A 16,014-nucleotide genomic window follows, 5' to 3' on the forward strand; every position below is an offset into this window, starting at 1 on the left:
AACACAAAAAATTGGACTAAATTTTGCCCATTTCAATTTATTTTAATGAGCTACATGGTGTAACAAAGCCCAGTTCATCCTATTATTGTCACATCTTGAATCTTGAGAAATAGGTATTTTGTTTTTCTCTCCAAAACATAATTGTCCTTTTAACTGACACACTTAATAGAAGGAACACACCAATTATAATCATGTAATAAAATTGGTTACATGAACTTTGCTTGATGCATATATATTCTGTATACATATCTCTAACGATATCTATAGATATCACATAATATTTCTCTGCATTGTAATTTACAGCAGTTATAGACTCACTGAATGAAATCAGCAATTACCTAATTGTTTTCGTTGAACTTTATCCCTTAAAATGGTTCGGGACATCAGCCCTTCAGGCATGTCATCATGCAGTTGAGACCAGGCCTTTTCCTGTTTGTCTTCATCATCACTGGGAAGCACTATAACAACATACATAAAATGTTAGCTATTTTAATGTGTTTCTATGCCATGTATCTTCAGATAGGTGGAGTGGATTGGGGAGAAGAAGGAGCAAATAGAAACATTTTGTAAACAGTCCAGAGGGGTAGCCATGTTAGTCTGTATACAGCAAAAAAGAGTTCTGTAGCACTTTAAAGACTAACAAATTTAATTTCTGTAGGCATAAACTTTCGTGGGTTGCAACCCACTTCGTCAGTTAATCTTTAAAGTGCTACAGGACTCTCGTTTTTATTTTGTAAACTTTCTTCTAAATTTGTGGTTTTACTCCAGATTTATTATTTTGACCATTTTATTTAATCAATATCTAGTTTTACTATCTGCTGCCTGAACTTTGATTTTTTTTTATTCATGAGACCTGATTAACTTAGTAATAGCTCATATATAACACTTTTCAAGTCTCTTTATAAGTATTAACTAACTCTCAGTATTCCTGGCAAGAAGGTCAGATAGCATTATTTCCATATTCCAGAGGGGGGAATGACAATATAACTCAAGACCACAAAGGGAGTCCATGGAAAGAGTCCATATGTGAACTCTGGAGTTCCTAAGCTCCCACTCCTGGCCTCAGTACAAACCTTTCTTGTTTATGGATATATAAATAAAACCAAAGAATTCTTACACTGGTGGTCGCTCAATAGAGTAGCAATGAAGTAATGTGCCAGAGCTTTGTAATGGTCTGCTTTTATTTGTGCCAGATTTGACCAGGAATAAGGGATGTTCTCCTTGACGGGTGCCTGATTCATTGCAGTGTTAACAAGCATGAAACCCTCTCCAACCTAAAATAAAACACACATCTAAGTATGAGAAGTTACCTTTAAAACTAGGAGCTCTGTTATTAGCAAGAGTAGATTTAACCATCTACAAATATTTGAAGGTTGTATTTACACCAAGGAGAATGAGAGGAAATGTTATGCTAGTACAAGGCAGTACAACTAGGAGCAATGAAATTAAAAGGAAAATTGAAGCTATATATTAGAGAAAATTGATGCTCCAACTCTGAAGTTATTTAAAACTAGACTGGACACAGCACTGGAAAATATTTTGTATAGAATACTCCTGTATGGCATTGTACTAAATCACTTAGTGGAGCTTTTCCATATCTAATTTCTATGAATTCACAGTATGAAATACCATATAACACCGTTCTATAATTTGCAAACAAATCTTGGCTTATTAATGCAACTGGAAGGAGGGTCAAGCAGATCACTGTTTTAATAAGCACATGTCCACTCTGGAAAGCTGGATTCAAAGCTCACTTTAGGTTACAGTTGAAATGAGTTTGGTCAGTAGAGGCTCTTTAAGGTTGGCAGGACAGGTTTTGCCCATCCTATTTAGAGTCAGGTACTGTATGACCTTTATCTGATGCTACAACTTGGTTGAATGAATCTTCATGTCTTGGTTTGCTTCCTATTTTCATCTGGCACCACCCTCCATTGAGTATGGTGGATTATCTTTTATGTCAGAGCCTGCCTTCTCATTTTTTAGTAAACCTGTGAAACAGTTTGGCAACCCCATCACCAAACTATAACTATCTCTTGTCCACCATGTTGCACTACACAACACTGAACTCTGGAAAGGATCAGTGAAACTTTTCTGAGGGTGGGGGGAAGTCATCAGGGACAGGATATTTAGCCAACCCCGGTCTCTAGCTGCAGAAATGAAGCCAGATCAGCATTTGGCAGTTGTTAATGGGAGAAGGGCATAAGTGGTGCTACATAAACATTTGCCACCTCCACATGCAGATCTGGGGGAAAGAGCTGGTCATCTAGTTTATGGAATCAAATGCTATTGTCATAACTACTCACATATTTTTGTCAGAAATAATCCTATTAATTCTCAGTGAGAATTACAAGGAGTTGTGTACTTTAATTTGCTAAGATGAACCACACAGAACTTCAGTAAACAAATTATTCACTGTTCAGTTGCTGTTCTGGTATGTTTCCATTAGATGCATCTTAAAATGGAAAAAGCTCTTATTATGTGACACGGTTACCTATAGTAGCAGGGGACTGGACTCAATGACCCAGGAGGTCCTATGTTCTTATTATAGTGGCCCCGTTGAAGATGTGTCATTATTTCCATAATATCTCACTGTGTTTATGTTTAGAACATACAATCTTGCAAACTGATTACATTTTAGGTTCTCATGCTGTGCCAGCAACTTAATGTGAGTCCTTGTAACTTCATATTTTCAGTTTGTATAAAAACATTAATGGTAAACAGCATTTTGGATTTAACACTTTGAACCAATATCACAAAAATTCTTTAAAAGTTTAATAAATTGGCAGTGTGGTAGCATTTTCAGCTAGGAATTTGGTACTGGAAAGTGAATTTATAAAACACTAAGTCTCATGGCTTACCTTAGCAACTTCCTGAGCCATCTTCACTAGCGTGAAAAATTCATTTCGTATTCCAGGGAGAATGATTTGCTCAAAGACACATTCTTGAGCTTGAGCAAGCATCATTTTGACCAGTACACTCAGCATAGCTGGGCTCATGTCATAACTTGGTGTGTGAGTGAATGTTTCCTTTAGGTAGTTTAAAACACCTGAATTTTTAAAAAGTGTTTCTAATTATTACAACAGAAAAGGACTTTTACAGGTGATCACAATTCACTTAATTGCTAACAATGTATCAAGTACATTTGAAAAGTAGTAAAAATAAGACAGTTGAGAAACTTGAAAATATTTTTCTCGAAATTACTCAGCCAAACTAAACAATCAAAAATGGATTCTTATTAAGTGTGAAGAATTAAACTGACTCTCTGTCTTATGGGTTAGTATTCTATATTACCATCCAAGACAGCCATGCTCAGTGCCTAGTTGTAGGTTATCATTCATAGGGGCTACATATGCTATCCTGTGGGGCAGGACAAAGGGAGCAATGCCTTAAGATTTGCTTATAAGAACTCTTCTAACTGACTTTAGGAGTGATGCTGTACTGGGAATATACTGACAGTTCTACAGGGACCTACGGGTGGTGTGTTACATGGGAATAGAAAAGGGGAATCCTCAGAGCTCTGAAAAGGTCGTGAAGGAACCCTATGGCAAAAAAAACAATTCAGCTAATCTTGGAAACAGTCCAAAAGGAGGCTCTAGTGCACTGAGTGCTCCAGTCTAGTGGTGTTCCAGCTCCATAAGTAAACTAGAACAGTATGTTCAGCAGGGCAAAATCAGATTCTGCTTCAGTCATCCACTCCCACTAATCTATCATTTAGAAAATTAAAACGAACATTAACTGTAGTGTAAATAGTAAGTAAGGTTTGCAGGGATTGAAATGTAACACATCCCATGCATCTCATCCAACTGGTTTATCAAGTTCTGCTAGCACTTCTTTCCCAAATTTACTGCACAAGTACCACAGCAGTACCTGGGGCTATGGAAGTTCCCCCTGTATTATTATAATATCTTTGTCACTCACTGTCATTACTTCTCAGGTCTATCTTGTTATGTTCTTTATTTTATTAGTGTGTTAGCTTTTACACTATTGCAGACAGAAGCTGCCACTACTCAAATTTTGATCACAGGCTACTGGTGAGCCCTTACACCTCACAAAAACCTGTTTGAGCTACGGATTCCTTAAGAAATCAATGGAATTGGCTCTTAAAGTCCAGAATAGCATCCTTATTTTCTGGTGTCCCAATTTATTTCTCTTCATGTGATAAATAATTCACACATTTTTACTATCCATATTGATGGCTCTGTTATGTATTGAATCAGTGCAACAACTTCAGTCCAGCTACTACATTTATACCATGTCACTCTGTTAGCACAGTGTACAGTGTTACGGATCCATGCACAGGTACAAAGAAGTAGCTACAGAGTGCATGTTGTTGTGGGGCCCTGCAAAGGTAATTTGGCTGCAGATGATGTGCTGCTGTTTATGAATTAATACAGCTCACAGAAAACACTGATATAGCTATTGCTATAAGTAGGAATATAATTAATTTTAAAGGGAAATTATCTCATTTCACAAATGCTGAAACCTCATCTAGAAAGACTAGTTTGTAGTGGGCAAAACAAAAATCTATTTAAAAATGCACAAAGCAGTATTTTCAAAATCTCATATAATTATTTGAATACAAGAACTAAGGGTATTAATGTAACACACTGTATGTTCTGTGATTGACAGCTATGATAGCCTTTCATAAAATTGGAAGTCAGCAGTTTAGGATTATAATTATCATCTTGCAACACATTTTCATTTCACAGATATTAAAACTGCCTCTAAACACCTGCAAATACTATGAGTAATAGAATACATTATACATCTATGATGACTTTCATCCAAGAAATGGAGGGCTTTTGTTACAAAACCTATTCTAATGAAAATCAGAGCTGTTATAGCATGTTAGCTCAAAGGGTGTAGCTCCCATAATCTGCCACAAATACAGCAGAATAGAAACTCCACTGATTCATTACAGGCATTGATCCTGCTCATTTTGGAGTCAATGGCAATTTTACCATTGACTTCAACTGGACAAAAAGCTTCATTTGGGATCAAAATAGGTTTGATTTTTTTAAAATGTTTTTAAAATGTAAATGCTATAGACCTGATTCTCCCCTCCCATCACACACAAATCAACGTTATAGTGGTGTCATGGAAAACAGGCAAGAAAAAGGTGAATTTACAGCTAATTAATCATTAACTACAATAGTCACTTTACCTTTACCAAACATGTTGTTCAGACAGCAGTTCAAGTTTTTGAAATGTTAAACTAAGGCTAACAGGAATGTTTGTTTAAAGCTTAGTACAGATCCTTGTTAGGACCTTTGTGTTTCTATCCAGCACCTTTTTGGCCGAGACTCTGTTAATAAAACACAAAGTCAATGGCGAATGTATAGCTCTGTATGTAAGAGACAGACTGAGACCTTTCCAGAAATAACCTCCCCCATATTTTCAATATGCAAATGAACCACGGCGCCTTCTCTCTTTACATACCTGCAGCTCTCTGAAAAGCGTCAACAGCATTGTCAAGTCCAGGCTTGGTCTGCCGATTATATCTTGTACCAATCTGTGTATACAGGGCTCCGATATTAAATAAAATACTGGCTTTTTCCAGCAACAAATTCTGCTGACAGACAGGGACGCCTGTGAAGGAATCATACCTTGGGGAGGGGGAAAAAGAGTAAATGAAATAAGCATAATAAGACCAGAGAGCACAGGGTTATCAGCGTTTTCATTTTATTGTTCAGAAGTGAGTAGCAGAAGAGAGAAGCCTTTTCTATTTCTGTTGAAACTTACAGTAATTCATGATCATGTACATGTAATGCATATATCTCTGAGCCCCAGGACATAGTGAGTGGATTTATTGAGCTTTCTTAAAAGTAATGTGTCCCTTCTTGCAATGCTTGACCTGAACTCTAATACTTTTCTTGACTGAATGGCAGGAGTGTTTGTGAAGAGAAAAGGAGACAAGATTTAAATTTACTGAGTCAAATTCTTCTCCCACTGATAATGGTGCAGTATTCCACAGCACTTGTCATTTTGAGACAGTGCAGAAGTCTTTCTACAATCCTCTGATATTTTAGACTATTGTAGTGTTTCCTAGTCATTACAAATTAGAATAGGCAATAATAGATACTCTTAGCCTATAAATCTTGTAGTTCCAATAACACAGGACTAGACTGTGTTCCATACCAAAGCCTGAGCAAAGTGTGAGGTGTAAATTGCACCACCCAAGGAGTATCGCAGCAAATCACAAAACTCTCCCATTCTCGCCATGCTGCCCAGCAAGCACTAAGGCAGTAGTCAAGACTCCCAGTTTCCTACCTGCTCCTATGTGCTCATACACACCAGGATCTAAAATCCAAGTAGGATGTGCAGACGTTTAAAGGGATTTCTTATGTCCCTTCACAGACCTTACTTTCAGCATAGAAAGGGCCTTATTCTTGTCAGAACTTTACTGAAATGTATTTCAAATAGATAGAGAGAGTTCAAGATTAAAAGTGTTCTATAAAAAACTTACCAGGTAAATAAAATCCCCGTTTGTTTGATGGGTGGAAAAAATCTGTTCTCTATAAAGCCAAGTTGAGTGAAATAGCTTATCAACATCTCAATGCCGGATTCATCTCTGCTCGGAGTACGGCAGGCCTTAAAGTTCAGATATGTAAAAACATTTTCACACAATGCATTCTGTTTAGTTTCAGGGTGAATAACGTAACACATTTACGACACAGTTCTGCTCCCACTAAAATCAATGGGACTTTTGCATAATATAAAAGTGTCTGGAATATAGGAATTAGAAGTTTAGGGCGACAGCCTGCCCTTGATGTATGCACCAAACTCCATATACCAAGAGCTCTGCAGCTGCACAGAAGGCAGTATGTGACCCTAAGGAAGCATATGGGAGGTTGTGTGTGATAAGCAAATCTCACACATGTTGAAATACAATGTTGTGTGAACTATAGAAGAACATCTGAACAAACAACATCTAGTAATTAGAAATTACTAGTATTGTGCTACAGACCCCTACTAATTACTCCATTCCTGCTTTCATGCCTCACTTCAAACCCTTTAACTTATTCCCCCATTACAATTTAAACAAGAATATTTTAAAAGCAACACTTTTGATTGTACAAGTTGTGTCAAACTGCTCAGTTACTTTGCTTTCCTGTTACATCATTTTCTCACATCAAGCATTTCTTTACCTGTTTTTATGTATATCATAGAATCATAGGGTTAGAAGGGACTGCAAGGGTCATCTAGTCTAACCACCTTCCAAGATGCAGGATTATATGAGGAATAGCCCTTTCTGCCACACCACTGCACTGGCAGCTCATATAGAGGCGCTTGTCCACTATGACCCCTAAATCCTTTTCAAAGTCGCTGTTTTCCAAATTTCAGTGCCCCTGCCATTCAAAAGGCATTCCCCTCCTGTATTCCATATTCCTAGATGCACAACTCTGCAAACAACTGTACTGAAATCCATTTTGTTTGAATGGGTTCTGGCTGCCAAGTGATATAAACCATACCATATGACTACCCTGACCTATTATTTACCACTCTGCCAATCTTTGTCATCTGCAAATTTTATCAGTGGGACTTCAAAATCATTGATAGAAATGTTGCATTGTATAGTCCTTGGGATATGGCGGCTGTCATTTTCTGTATCTTGGGAGTTGAAGTCAATGGAAGTACGGTAACGTGGAGCGAAGTACTGCTCAGTGAGTAAGAGTGTCACAATCTGACCATATATGAGCATTATTAATAAAAATCTGCAAGATTAAAACTGGATATGATAGCATAGTCCCAAAGAGAATTGACATCAATCAAACTTACTTGTCTCAAATCCATAAGATCAGCTATTTCATCTTCATAGTCAGAACTGTCTTCACTGTAATGTTCCAGGATAAAGTCCTAAACAAAATAAAATGTGGAATAGCATCAATAATTCATGCCAAAGTCGTTGATTTTTCTGCAAATGTGAACAGTGTCCTGAGTATTTAAAAATCTCATGATTGCAAAGTTTCTATTCATTAGTAATAAATGTATATAATGTCTAGTCTGCAAAAAAAGGGGGGAAAAAACTACAACAGACAAGATTTCAAAGTAATATCTTCATCTTGTATCAAAGATAAGAAACCGCAATCTTGTGTAGCGGACTCTAAACAGCTATAATATCTTCTTTGCTATTTTTTCAAACTGCAGTTAGTAGTTTTGAAAACGACACTTGATCGTTATAAAGTACAAAACAACAAGGGAGTCAAATGATGTGAAAACTCATTAATTTGCCTCTGGCAAAGATACTGTGCCAAATTCTGCTCTTGGTTATATTGGTGAAACTCCACTGTGTTTAATGAAGCTACACTGGTATAAATGGCAGCACAATATGGCCAATCAAGAATAACCTACAGATGAAAAAGTGAGGCCAAATTCTGAAGTGATGTTTAAAGGAATCTAAGCTAGTAGAAGGGGGGCTGATTCTCTAGTTTCACTTCAGTTTAACGCCATTGACTCCAAGGGTAAGTTAAAGTAGGATGTGAGTTTCTTCATCTTACACCTTCTTCTAGCTCCTTCTCATGGTTAGATGCACCACTTTAGACTCCCACAGTAGTAGACTGGGAGTAAACAGAACTAAGGGAGTCTGTATGTGAGAGTCTCAATGAGTGTAAGGGAGTTCAGCTTACACCACCTTTACAATTCATCCTCTGAATCTAAGCTGCAAAGTTCAAAAAGAATCCAAAGTAATAGTGAGGAAGAACTTTCTTCCTGATTGAAACAGCTATTTCCCACTAAGTTCAGAACTGGTACAGTAGCTGTCAATGAAAACCCAAAGAGAATTCTCCTTGGGCCCAAACCTACACATTTCTGAGACAAAACTTCCATTAAAGCCAGCAAGAATTTTGCTTGAAATAATGCAAATTAAGGTCTCTTGTGAAGGTCTAAATCCAAGTTGCTCTTGGCTTGGTAAAACTGCTGTTGTTTACCTGCTCCATGGAGCAGTATTCCTGATTGTTTCATTTCCCTGCCTCTGGCAAAGAAAGCCTTCTTCCATGGATTTCATCTAATTCAAATACAAATATGCTGAACACAGCTGAGCTCACCTGAATAAATATCCATAAAAGGCATAGATTTCCTGTCTTATTTGTATTGTGGAGCACTAGGTATACTTTTGGGCCATGTACAAACAATAAATGGTTATCATCATCATCATCACCACCATCTAGCTGAGCCATAAGACAGTGGGCCTGATTTTCCTTTCACACAAGTGTAAATCAAGAGTCAATCCATAGAAGTCACTAGAAAAGATCTCTGAAGGACATAACTGATCTCAAATGCTAGATAATTCTTGCTATGCTAAATTTTTGGTGGTTCTTGATCAGATTAATGCAAATGAAGCATAACAATATGTTTAGAATTTGCACACAATGCTGCGCACTCTCAAACATAACAGCAATGTTACGTGTTAGATATCAATTCTAAAATTTGTATCTTTGAAACTTACTTTAAGAGGGTTTGTAAAGTCCACTTCTTTAGTCTCCTTCAAGCCAAGTGGTATCAGGGGAATGCTAAAAGTCTCTCTGTGTCAAAAGAAAAGATAACCAGAAAGTTAACCCCTTATTTTCTATTGTGCTGTTGGCAAAATTATCTATCTTGTTCCATGTGACCATACAAAGAAGCTGTATCTCTTGATGACTGTCTGTGTAACATGCACATTTTATTTGCACTAGGAGGCTTTTTAAGCATTTCAGAATTGTGTAAAGCTCCCTTTACACAGACTGTCCTGACCCACACAGGTTATTTTCCTTATTTTTTTATAAAACCCAAACATGAATGCTCCTATTTCAGGAATAACAAAAGTGAACTGAACAATTGCAGTGTGTGAGATTTTATCAGGAGACTCCAATAACCTTTTTTGTGGACAGGGGAAGCTATTGATTCCCCATGAGTTTGTTCTTGCTTCAATTCTCTGTACAATGACTCCTTCTGGCCACCAAAGGCCTCTGTGAATACGAGCAACAAGGGAAGGAAGATTATCTGGTCTCTTCTTCCTTTCTCTGGCTCTCTCTACACTTACCTCGGAGATTTGGCGGCAGTCGACTGGAGTTACGCAAGCTATGCAAAAAACTTGCGTAACTCCCATTGACTTCTCAGCTGCTGTTCTGCGCGCCATCTTCACTACACTGCACCGACGGGAACGTGGTTCCCGTCGACGCAGCACTAAGCCACTTGAGAAGGTGGTCTTAATACATGGATTTATGGATCAATTGATTGGGTCTTCACTGACCGCTCAGTCGATCCAGAGAAATTGGAATTTGCCGCCATCAGTGAAGACATAGCCTCTGTCTCCCTTGCTGGTGCCCAGCCAGAATGAGCCGCTGGGAGAGGAGGAGGCAGATTAGAAACCAGCTGCATTTGGCAGTGTAGTGAGAGGGACAGAATGGGGGAATAGGCATAGAGATGGGGGCTCAAATGGAAAGAGTCTGAAGGGAATGAGGGTTGCCCTTGAGCCATTGTTTCTCTTATAGGAAGAGGGGGGCAAGGAAACAAACTGAGGACTGACAGATCACTTGTCAGTTTGGATCAATCTTTCCACATCTGGATATGTGTGCAGAAACCAGCCACTGCAGGAGACATGCCCAAGTAAAGGCTAAGATAATTCCATATGCTTCAGTATTCCATCAATGGATAATAAATTGTCTCTAGCATGTAGGAAGTAAGGGCTGAGCTCATTGGTTTTGATATAAGTGGAGCCTGATAGTAAGAAGTTTGAGAACCACTGCATCACATGTATTTAACTGTTAGAAAATGTTAGGGTGTGGGAAGAATTCAACCCTGAGAAGCCGCTCCATAGAGGGTGATGAAGTACAATCTGACAATGTCAAAACAAAACGAAAACTGATCCTTGAGGAAAATAAAACTCATGATCAAGGACCAAATCCTGCCCACATTATACGAGTAATCCTAATTGTTTGCTAGTGAGACTACTAATATGAATAAGCAAAAACAATGAGAGTCCTGTAGCACCTTAAAAACTAACAAATTTCTGTGGGCATAAGCTTTCGTGGGCTGCAACCCACTTTGTCAGATGCAAGGGGTTGCAGCCCACGAAAGTTTATGCTCCCACAAATTTGTTAGTCTTTAAGGTGCTACAGGACTCTCGTCGTTTTTGCTGTTTACAGACTAACAGGGCTACCCCTTTGGAATATGAATAAGGCGATCATCAGCATTTGGTCCCAAGTATGAAATCTGTCTGTAACACTCCTTTGGTATGGAGATCATCCCATTTCAAACAGAAGTCAGGATTTCTTCCAGTTATTATTTACATGTTGAGTGGGAAAGATGGACTAGTGCCTGTTTAAAAACCAGGTGTCCTTGCCATCTGTTTATCTGATCATTTCTTTTCAAGCAAATACTTTAACTGGCTTTCTAATAATTGTTCACAGTGACCTGTTTTCACTATGAAATACTGTGGGTGTGATTCATGCACAGATTTCCATCAGTAGAACCTGGGATGCACGCTCCTGATGGTGAAAAGTCTGCCAGGGGAGTAGCAGTACAATTTATTTATAACTCCGTCTTAGCAGAAGAAGGGCCCTGGAGCTGGCTGGCACAATCCAGAAAGAAGGCAGAGCCAGCAGAGGAGGGAAGGAGCCAGGGCACCAAGGAACTATGCTTATTCAGCTCACCTACTGGGCAGCCTCTGCAGGAGACTCCTGTGGAGCTTAAAACTATTCTCCCTGGCAGTGAGGCACAAATACACACACACTTGAGTGTGCAACATGTCTAACATAACCAATTATTGGAAAGAGCTGTTATTTCAATGCTTTTACAGCAGTTACCTTTGAAAAATAACTTGATACAAGCCAAGGCATTAAATAAACTACGTATTGATTTAATAAGTTCTTTCATGATCCATCTTTATTAAGCTGCCAAGCTTGTGTACAATTTCCATGGACACCAATGTTTCTGCCAACTCTAAAATGAATGCAGAGAAATCTAATATCTGCTTTTAGCTACTGAAGTGCCAAACCCATAGATTAAGTAAGAGACTTCTCTATTCTTACGTACTGGGTGTGTGACACACAGTTTTGAAAAATATCCTTTGATCATGCAGTAAGGATTGGCCCACAAGCATGCTAGGAATATTTTTATGGCTACAGGAGTATTCTCATGTACATGCTCAGAGGCAAACTCTCCTCCCACCTCCTGAATAAGAATATAATATTCAATAGGCAGACAAAAGAAACAAGTGGCATTTGCATTTTCAGGATTCCTGTCCCCACCTCAGAAACTTTCGGGGCCAGATTTTTCCCTCAGTTTTTGCTGTGAGGGTTACACAAGTGTAAGTGAAGGGAGAATTTGGTACTCTGTTTAGAAGCAGAAGTCTTAGCCCACTTTCTGGTGTCTATTTTGTACAAAAAGGATCCAAAGTTATATCCATTCTTCAAGGATGATCTTACCAAAGTTGTATAAAGAGACATTATTATATCCTTTGACCAACAAGAGATCCCTGTCAACTGATAAACATATGAGCCACGTCATCTCTAAAACAGGAGAGAAGGACATATAGTCCTCCTAAGAAGCACAGATCTCTGAGAGCTCTGTTCTTCTGCAGCAGGCACAGAGGGGAGAGAAGTTGTCACTGAGGTGGTAATATACCTATACCCTTTCCCCCTACCTGGCCTCCCACTTCTTAGCACTCTTTGTGCCCTTCCCCTTTTTTCTGCTCTGAGTAAATGGAGGGGAGTATATGGCCTATAGGTATGGAGAGAGTGCTACTCTTTGACACAGGAACTACTAATGCCTCTTTTTTGCAGACTTGGTTAGACTGTACATAACATAATGCCTACAGTTGGGCCTCTTTATAATATAAACAGCATTGTAAATGTAGGAAATAGATCAAAGGAAGTCAGCTAAAATGACAGTCAGAAGTGCCACTGTTCCAACACACTCTAGCCACAAGATCTTCACCAAACCTGGTCTTCACCATCAAAGAGTAGAATGTTTTAAATTATCTTCTTAAGGACTTGCTAGGGAGTTTGGAAAGGTGGTGTATTTATGTGCTTCTGGAGTCTGTCACTAACTGCTCCTACTTCTGTCACTACTGCTGCTATTGCTTTCATCTTCCCTACTGCATACCTTGTGCATGTTTGGGAGGGTGGAAAAATTCTGAACAAAACATTTTCATATCAGAAAATGAAATTTGTGTCAAAATTTGCCATGGGAACTGTTGATTTTGGCAGAATTTTCCTCTGAAAACCAAAATGTTTCATTTCACATCAGAACAATATTAATCTTTGTGTCTACCTGACTTGCTGCAGTGTCTAGTAGGAGCTGCCCCCATTCTCCTCTGTGGGTCTTGCTCCCCTGTTCTCTACCTAATGCTGAACCCCTGCAGTACCTCTTGCACCGCAGTGGCAGTTCAGTTACAGAAGAGACTGTGATGCAGCAGGTGAGATGTAGTCCAGCCTGGAGCAAGGTCCATATAGGAGAATGGAGGCACGAGGGACCTGGAACTACCACTCCCATGAGGCACTGCGGCGGCTCAGGCAGACACGGAAATTAATGTTGACTCAAAGAGAGAGACAAACATACAGACTATTCCTTAGTCAATAGTCTGATCACAAGACATATTCTCTTTCTATCATGTTCTTTATTTGCTGTTTTTTCAGGTAGTTATTGTCCAGCATTCACACTCATCCAGCACCAGTTTTTTTTCTAGATGGTAAACAAAAGATGTGTTGATAACAAAATAGATTTTCACTTACTCCGTATTCTGATAAACTTCCACTGAGATATTAAGTCCTTCTAATTCCTCCTTTAAGATTTGCAGGTCTGAGTTTACAAAACTCAATTCAAGAAGTGCCTGTTCTCGCACTTTGTTGTTGGTGGTTGCTCTACAAAGAGAAAGAGATATACACCATTGTGATTGCCCAGAGAACAGACTCCATATTGTACACCAGCTTTGTTGAGACCCCTTACTGGCATTCCCATTATTTTTAAGAATTTTTTTTTAAAAGATGATATGAGAACTCAAGTTTCAGAATGTATTTGGCTTGCTGCCAAAACAGAACTTGGAATAGGTTTCAGATAAAAACAGCATGCAGACATTTAACAGATTTGCTCTATGCTGATCTTTTTGGACTGATTTTAAGATTTAACTTTGAGGACAAATTAACCAATGAAACAGAAGGGTTTACATCTTAATTATATTCTGAAAATAAAATCTGAGCTGATTACAAAGCTTTCTCCTAAAATGAGCTGTAAAGAAAAAAATACAAGTCTGACTTTGGTTTTATCTAGAGCAAAGCTTTCCTCCCCCGGCCCCCTTTTATTCACTGGACAGTTCATTAGTCATCTAGTATGACTTCTGTTAGTACCATTTTCTTAAAACGAAAAATACACTTTTCTCCTCACAAGTGGAATGTGATGTGATTTTCCTTTAGTTGTTTTCCTGGTGTGTCCAGGGATAATCGTTTTATTCCATTTGCAATTCATGTACAGATGCAGCATTCCTGTATACCATTATCATAATAGATATAGCTTTAAATGTAGCCCCCAAAGCATTTCTGCACATGTTCCTATTTGAATATTTCTGGGTGTAGCTATATTAACACTTAGTTCTATCAAGAATCATCATATAAAAGCAAACCTATACCATGTGCTACCTAGAAATCTCATGATGTTATTTATCCTGAGTGCTATTTTAAGATAAACAATTAGCTAACAACACAAAAGTACATTAAAAAGTTAAGATTAAACAATTGCATATTTGCTTATGGACTGATACTCTTAACTTTGATCCATATAACCAAATAGTCAATAATCAAATAGAATTATTAGTTAATAAGATCAGTATTTGCTATATAAACATTCCAAATTAGATTAGGACACACCTGCTAACCCATAATTCCCTGTGGAAATATAAATGTCTCATTATTTTACTTGTGTTTCAGCCAGTAATAAGGGAACCGGCATTTCCAGTTTTTCTCAAACTACGTTGAGAGAGGCTTTCTGTGAACAAATGACTGGCTTTCTGCTTCTGGAGCCTGCTGAAATGCAAATAAAATCTCAATCTTTGATTTCATTTCTTTTCGCTCAAGAAGTACTTTGACTTAGTTCAATTATGTGAATTATCATCCAGCGACATACCTAGAAATAGAGTCTGAAGTACAGCTTGCCCTGGGAACAGCTGTTTACCCCATAGCACCTACCAGTGACATACATTTAAATAGACTAATTGAATATGTTTTGATGCAATTTGATTTTAGAGATGTACTTGGACTTTAATGAGGTGGCACAGTCACACACCAGAGTTAGGTCCTATCCTACACACCTTACTTAGGTAGAGCTCCTATTAAAGTCAGGAGCGATTGCATTTTCAAAAAGTAGACACTGATTTTGGGTACTTCTTTTTGGGAGCCCAGATTGAGACACTGTGGGGCTGATTTTTAAGAGGAGCGGAACATCACAGTTCAGATGAGAGATTACTGAGTTCAGTTGGTGTTCCGCTCTTCTGAAAATTAGCCCCAAGTTGGGCACCCAGAAATTAACACAAAAAAATTCAGAGGCCGCTTTTAAAAACATTGGCCTGAGTTCTGCCTGGGTAAGGAATGCAAGCCCAGATCCTTCTCATCAAGGATTTGATTACTCATGTTACTAAATATGAGGTGGTACTTTGAAATCAGTGTTAACAATTTAATACACATTAATTCAGAAAAGAAATGTGGCTATGGCAAATTTGTATTTATTTAGATAAACACTGCTAATTATAAAGTTGGTTATTAAGCAGTCTGTTGCCAGGGTGAAGAATAGGGTGGTATAAGATAGTAGATGGAAACTCATATCCAACGAAGTATTTGAAAGCTGTGTTCCCTTCGTTTTAAAATCACTTTTCCTCACTGTTTTAATAACTCTTGTTTGCAGTGTTGTTGTGCCAATGTTGGTGCCAGGATATGAGACAAGGTGGGTGAGGTCATATCTTTTATTGGACCAATTTATGTTGGTGGAAGAGGCAAGCTTTTGAGCTACACAGAGCTCTTAGATGCTTGTAAGTTTAAAACTTAATTT

General features: G+C 38.3%; 2 protein-coding genes across 2 annotated transcripts in view; one reads left to right on the forward strand and one right to left on the reverse strand.

The window, feature by feature from the left end:
- The window catches only part of FAAP24 (FA core complex associated protein 24), a 30,653-nt gene extending 18,834 nt beyond the window's left edge, over nt 1-11,819 (forward strand). Inside the window, exon 6 of the mRNA XM_067540041.1 lies at nt 11,388-11,819. Within this exon, the coding sequence (XP_067396142.1) occupies nt 11,388-11,390 (3 nt within the window). The 3' untranslated portion in view covers nt 11,391-11,819. The remainder of the gene's footprint in view (nt 1-11,387) is intronic.
- The window catches only part of RHPN2 (rhophilin Rho GTPase binding protein 2), a 40,117-nt gene that overhangs the window by 7,152 nt on the left and 16,951 nt on the right, over nt 1-16,014 (reverse strand). Inside the window, exons 3-10 of the mRNA XM_067540033.1 lie at nt 13,713-13,841; nt 9,446-9,521; nt 7,780-7,857; nt 6,467-6,591; nt 5,440-5,606; nt 2,859-3,046; nt 1,118-1,274; nt 339-458 (exon numbers count right to left, since the gene is read on the reverse strand). Of these exons, the coding sequence (XP_067396134.1) occupies nt 339-458; nt 1,118-1,274; nt 2,859-3,046; nt 5,440-5,606; nt 6,467-6,591; nt 7,780-7,857; nt 9,446-9,521; nt 13,713-13,841 (1,040 nt within the window). The remainder of the gene's footprint in view (nt 1-338; nt 459-1,117; nt 1,275-2,858; nt 3,047-5,439; nt 5,607-6,466; nt 6,592-7,779; nt 7,858-9,445; nt 9,522-13,712; nt 13,842-16,014) is intronic.

The sequence above is a fragment of the Emydura macquarii genome, unplaced genomic scaffold, assembly GCF_026122565.2.
Source record: "Emydura macquarii macquarii isolate MOO-44397 ecotype Brisbane River unplaced genomic scaffold, CSIRO-AGI_Emac_v2 contig_561, whole genome shotgun sequence".
NCBI classification, from domain to species: Eukaryota; Metazoa; Chordata; order Testudines; family Chelidae; genus Emydura; species Emydura macquarii.